General features: G+C 50.5%; 1 protein-coding gene across 6 annotated transcripts in view; it reads right to left on the bottom strand.

Moving 5' to 3' along the window:
* LOC120518204 (supervillin-like) overlaps positions 1–6419 on the bottom strand; it is a 77543-nt gene that overhangs the window by 50459 nt on the left and 20665 nt on the right. For 4 of the 6 annotated variants that reach the window (XM_039740859.1, XM_039740858.1, XM_039740860.1 and 1 more), the window contains exons 2-3: positions 5741–6267; positions 1–48 (exon numbers count right to left, since the gene is read on the bottom strand). The exon at positions 1–48 is cut by the window's left edge and continues 96 nt beyond it. In XM_039740859.1, coding sequence (XP_039596793.1) covers positions 1–48; positions 5741–6090 — 398 coding nt within the window. In that variant the 5' untranslated portion in view covers positions 6091–6267. The remainder of the gene's footprint in view (positions 49–5740; positions 6268–6419) is intronic. The other 2 variants (XM_039740862.1, XM_039740864.1) reach the window with 1 other exon arrangement.

Genomic DNA, 6419 nt, shown 5'->3' with positions numbered 1-6419 from the left:
CTGCGGGTGCAGAGAGCAAAGTCGTCCTGTGCCCGTGGCATGCCAGGCCTGGCAGTAGAGATAAGGCCATCAGAGTCAGTCGCTACCATCTCAGTTGCTCATCATTCAAACAGAAAAGACAAACAACCTCATTGTTATAAAAAAATAACGAATAATTAACAAATAATGTAAAAGTTATCATTCATACCAGCCAATGGCACTGGCACCCACTTCTAGTCCTTTCACTGTGTCTTTGCCAGTCAAGGCATGGGACTCAATCATCTAACACATGTAAGCAAAAAGTGCTTTAAAAGTGCGAGCGTGTGGGTATGACAACTGAGATCACGCGGACCTCCAATGCCCCCCCAATGGCCCAGAGACGCGTCCCTCATGGTTCCAGCCAACCCGAGTAGAACTAAAGAGTCGTCTGTGGCACTCGCGGTCAGAGGTTGAAGACATCGAGGTGTCGTAACTGACTTGCATGTCAAGCTCTGCTGCAGCCTTCCCTGTTTAAATATGTGCCGCCCCCCCGATAAACTGAATCCCACCGCTGCCACCAATGTAAAATAACGAGCCAAACTAAACAGGGTCCCTAGGGTGGGATCATCATTGGACAGTAATGACATTTACAGTCTGCACATCCTGAGAAGAAGTAAATCCCACCGCTGCCACCACTGCTGCTGCTGTTCTCTCAGGATGAAGCCCATCCCACTACCTGCAGCAGTGTAACCAGGACCTCCTTTTATGTTTCGTATACATTTTTCTTTTTTTGGTTTGGGTATATCAAGCCAAGCTGTCATTTTTAGTGACTCAAAACATTACAGCATTTCAGCGTTTGGGGGTCTTACTTTTATGAAGGCAAGGAAATTGAATTTTCGCATCGTTTATTGCTGGAGTTTGCCGTATCGCCATTTTGTGTTTCCTCTCATAGTCTTTGAACTGCGACGGCCGTGTCACCAAGACCCGCTGCGGTGTTGCTAGGCGTGTTCTACTCACACATCATGGCGACACACCGCGTGACAATTAGCACCCCGTTGTCCCTTTGTAAAACATACACAAACAAGGCTCTTCCACAGGTGCTCCGATGTGCCAACACATCCCAAAGACGGAAGCGTAAGGTGAAGCGGGGCGAGCTGGAATCCCATCCAAGGGGGCTTCCTACTTTGACCGCAGTGCTGTTGGCACAAACGCTCACTCCCTGCCTGTGTGTGCCATTCCAGCTTGCCTAGCCGCTCCGGTCAGTCTCGTCAAGGGGTGGGTGTGCCCAAATAAACACCAGGACCACTTGAGGGTATGTGCACTTGACCCCCTCCCCTGTGTCTGCGTCAACTTGGGAATTGGCATTCGAAGTGGGGGGGGTGAGGGTGGCTGTGTTGATGAGGGTTCAGCACCAACAACTATGCATTCTGGCCTTTTAGGGGAAAAAGTGCCACTTCTGCAGTGCTGGGACCCCCGAGCCCCTCCTCCACCTCCTTTATCTTCCATGTGAAGTCTCTCGGCTCCGACTTCCTGACACAGCAGGATATTTTCTTTTCCTGTCGGGATTTTTCTCTAAATGCACTTTAAGCCGTGCGGCTGCCGCTGCTGCCCACCCGTTTCCCATCGCCAAGGTGTTTGAAGTTGCACCCAACCAACATAACCTGGCACTGTGGGCACTATAAGGAAAAGTCTTCGATTTGCAGGATTCAGCACAGCCCGTGCTTTGAAAGAATTGGGTGGGGGGGGAGCTATGTTGGGGGTCCCGATGTGAGGAGGCTGGTAACGATGTGGATTTTCCTTTTTATTGCTAACAGTCGATGCTAACGTGCGCCCAAAGAGCGCCAACTGGCCTCTAAATCAATCCAGACGGCTTTTTCTTTTTATTTTTTGGGATTCCTGCAAGACTCCAGTGGACGATTCGACCCACTCAGGTAGCCGGCCCAGAGTGGGGGTCCACGTCTTCAGGGCGCTGCCTGCCGGTGGGGGGTGGGGAGGTGGAGGAGTGCTGCCAGGCAGACTTTTCCACTCCGCTCACTAAACTCGTTTCCTCAGGATGTCAAGCTGAGCGTTTCAACACTGCACTTCTATTTATTTTGGGCTGGGGGGACGCGTACAGGAAGGCGAACTTCAAGTCCGAATCACGCTATGAAAACTCAGAACAAGCCGTCTGTCCGTCCGTCCATCCATCTTTATCAAGTCACAGAGAGCAGCGTTTGGTAGTTCATCGTAATGCGAGACCACTGGGGGGTGAAATACGTGGGGGCAAAAACCATAATGCTGCCAGTCCAGGGTCCGTCATACTCCTGCTCTATGCTCCCAGCCTTCTATCCTTCTATGGTACCTCAATATGCCCCTCTGTATTTTCCCAGAAGTCCCCACGGACTTCCTCTGTGTTTCTTTCCCTTAATCTCTCATTAACCCTTTACACTGGCACACACTCCTGCTTAACGCCCACAGTCCTCTCTCCTTCCATAACACCCCAATATGCCACTCTGTGATTCTCCAGAAGCTCCCCTGGACCTCCTCTGTGTTCCTTTCCTACCATCACCCTTAGGCTGGCACACCATCCTCATTCTATGCCCTCCCTTCTTCTGTAGTACTCCAATGTGAACCTCTATGGTACCTCCGGAAGTCCCCATGGACCGCCTCTGTGTTCCTTTCCTACCATCTTCCATTAAGCCTCTATGCTGGCACACACTCCTGCTCTATGCCCGCAGTCCTCTCTCCTGAAGGAACATGGAGGGGCATATTGGGGTACTACTCAAGTCCCTACAGGCCTCCTATGTGTTCCTTTCTTATTTTCTCCCATTAGGCCTCTTCGGTGGCACACACACCTGCTCAATGCCCATAGTCCGGTTTCCTTCAATAGTACCCTAATATGCCTCTCTGTGGTCCTTCAGAAGTCCTCACAGACCTCCTCCGTGTTTCTTTCCATTAAATGTCTCATTAACCCTTTACGCTGGCACACACTCCTGCTCTATGCCCGTAGTCCTCTCTCCTTCTGTAGTACCCCAATATGCCCCTCTGTGGTCATGTTCCTTTCCTACCATCTCCCATTGGCTGGCACACACTCCCACACTATGCCCTCCCTTCTTCTGTAGTACTCCAATGTGCCCCTCCATGGTACCTCTAGAAGTCCTAATGGTCCTCCTCCTCTGTGTTTCTTTCTATTAATCTATCATTAACCCTTTACACTGGCACACACTGATGTTCTATGCCCGCACACCTCTCTCCTTCTGAAGAACCATAGAGGTGCATACTGGGGTACTATAGGAGTCCCCAACAAGCCGACTCTTTTGTTCCTTTCCATTAATCTCCCATTAGCCCTCTACATTGGCACACACACCCCTACTCTGTGCCCGCAGTCCTCCTTCCTCCTATAGTACCCCAATATTCCCCCCTTATGGTCCTCCATGGCTCTACAATGGCACCCCCTATTTTTTCCCTTCCTATGATCATCTCTCATTAATGACCAGCCTTGCCATATACCTGCCCTCTGTGCCCTCGCCTGTATGCCTCCATACGCTGCTGTGCCCTCCTCTGTGCTGTCTAACGCTCTCAGGCTCAGTAGTGACTCAGAACTGGAGGATCAGGAGATGAGTGGCGGTGCGTAAGTCAGGCGGATGTCGTGACCACAAGTCCTACTGATCTGCCGTCAGCTTTTCAGACTTTAACCACAAATCAACGACCTGAACCACCAAAAGTAAGTTTGTTAAAAAGAAGAGACGTCTTCATCTCAGGAGTTCCACACCAGCAGCTTTTTATTCAAACTATGGATACCCTGAGATTGAACACGTCAACCTTTAGAGTGTCGCTTTCGAAGATGTCACACGTCACGCATTCCTGGGTGGCTCTGGGATTGATCACCAAGGCAACAGCCGACACAGTCGCTCTAGAATGGCAGCACCCATTAGAAAACAAATATGGCAAAAGTCTCGGCCAAGTGTATTTGTATTTTCTACTTTTACAAATCACCCTAACATGAAAAATTAAAGTGAAGTTCAAAACCCCTAATTAGACACATTGGGGGGGTCACTGACTGCCATTACAAAGGAAATAAAATCCTAAATCAAAACTAATTCTTCCAATACGCCTCTGTCGATCTCCACTGACTTCCTTCTTTGGCCTCATAAAACTCCTCACACCCCTCTGTACCCCCATTACTCTTTAAATGGCACCCTGAAGCCCCCTTATGCCACCCAAGGGTTTGCTTCTGCTGCTCTTCAATACAAAATGGGAGCTTCCATACAATTTCAGTTTGCCTCATCCACAAAATGGCCCCTCAATACTCCTCTGTGCTGCCACTCACGTTCCCCCAATATGCCCAATTCTGGCCCACTATACCTCACCGTGGGAGGTGCCCAATGCCATCTGTTCTGCGGACCCCCTCATACTCCCACAATCTCACAACACATTTAGCACGTCCTTTAGACCCCCACACACCACTCACTTTACGCTGCCATAGTGTTACTCCGATGTGCTCGACACCCCCCTAGTATGCGTCCTCCATACCCCATACACTTCTGTGCCCTCCATTTGTCTCTCTGGAGCCCACCAATGCACATCATACCCCTCAACTGATCTCCATTGGCTTCCACGGCTCTCAAAACATTCTTCACACCCCTCTGTGCCCCCCCATACTTTGAATGGCACTCTTTATGCCACCTGATGCTTCACTTCTGCTGCCCCCCAATACACCTGTAGGAGTTGCCATATGAATTCAGTGTGCCCTCTCCAGGCACCTCCTCTATACCCGTCTTCTGCTTCTGCTCTGTGCCATCCATGTGCCCAATGGCCGTCTATGCTTCTCCATATCAGTCCCCCATTCCATGCTATTGGGGTCTTCCATTCTATTGCTGTCAAACATGTCCCATGTCTCCATACTACTCCAAGCCCCCCATCTGTGCTGCCACCCCAATATGCCTTCTACCTGATTACGGCCCACTGCCTGTTCTGAGGACCCCCCATATCCCACTTAACATATAAAAGTCCTACAGGGCCTTCATGCCCTTCACACCATTCATTCCATGATGCCAAGGTCTTACCCGAATGTACTCTGGACCCCTGTATGGTCCTTCATTTATTCCCCCGCCCCACCCTAATGCTTCACCTACCCAGATCCTCTTCTAAGCACCAAATGGTCCACCCTACTCATCTGGTACCCCCACTCTAATGGTCTCTCTATTTGCCATCTCCATGCCCCCTTCTATGCTGCCCTGAGCTTCCATTTCATGTCTTTCTAAAATCCCCCAAATCTCCCACTAAGCCACCGTAGGCTTTAACTCTTGGGTGCTTCCCTTCTAGGTCTTTCTAACATGCCCCATACTATTAAATGCCCCCCAGTACCCCTCTATGTCACCCCAAACTTTACATCCTTCTCAGCAGTTGCCCCTCTATGACCTTTATATGCCACTCACTCCCCCCATATGCTCTGTCCTTTCCTATGTTGTCCCCTACCCAGCCCTTTCACCCTCCCAACACCCCCAGTGCTGGTCCATGCCCACAATTAGTCCACCATCAGTCACTGGTCTTCCGCATCCCTCTATGAGATCCTCCCATTGCCCCCAATATTCCTAAATGTTACATTCTGCTTCTCTTTAATGCCCCTAAATGACTCCTCCTCACCTATGACCACCAAAGTCCTTTTAGATAATATATGCCATGTACTTTAATGACGCAACAGGGAGAGCCAATGCTGGTGCCATTGGTCCTCTGGCAAAAATTCCTATCCCCCATCCATATGATGTACGATTATTTTTGCCCCCGGGGTTGTGCCACTCACCTGGACACCAGCGGTGTGCCAAATGCAGTCTGTTCTTTGCCATTTAAGGTCAGCAGAGGGGACACTTCCTCACTCTGCTTACCCGAGAAGCCATCATAGTTGCCATTGGTATCCTGGCCAGTAGGTAACTGTCTCTCCTCTTTGCCCATGATTGCCTGCTCCTGGATCTCCTCCAAGGTGGCCTGCTGGCACTCGACCGTCACCCCATCGTGGCCTTTATCTCGCCTGACGTACTTTGAAGTGAACTCCTCGGTGTGGCTGTACCTCTCTGCCAGCTGCTGGCGCCGCTCGGCTTTATACCTGGCAATGCGCTCGGCTTTAGACTCCAGAGAGAGAGCATCCGACTCCATGGTGGGCAGCAAGACTTAAAACTCACGGAGGGGGAAGAAACAAAAGTCAAGAGTCTGCAGGGTCCAAAAAAGTAAAAGTCGCTGTAAGTGCTGACCGGCCTTCACTGCTGCTCTTGGTCAAAGAGGGCACTGGCACGCATCACAGGGTTCAGCTCATTTCAAGAGCCACGGCGGGCACTGAGAAGAGAAAAAGACAAAAAAAATAAAAATGGTTTGGCATCAACAAGCAGGCCAGCTCTGGCAAGATGGACACCGGGCACACCTGGGTAACCCTGACGATAAGTAAACGACAGGAAGCCATGCAGGACAAGCCCAGCGGTGGAGGACTC

Source organism: Polypterus senegalus, chromosome 17, assembly GCF_016835505.1.
Source record: "Polypterus senegalus isolate Bchr_013 chromosome 17, ASM1683550v1, whole genome shotgun sequence".
In the NCBI taxonomy this organism is placed as follows: Eukaryota; Metazoa; Chordata; class Cladistia; order Polypteriformes; family Polypteridae; genus Polypterus; species Polypterus senegalus.
Note: the sequence above shows the minus strand (reverse complement) of the source record. Positions and strands in the feature narration are given on the sequence as shown.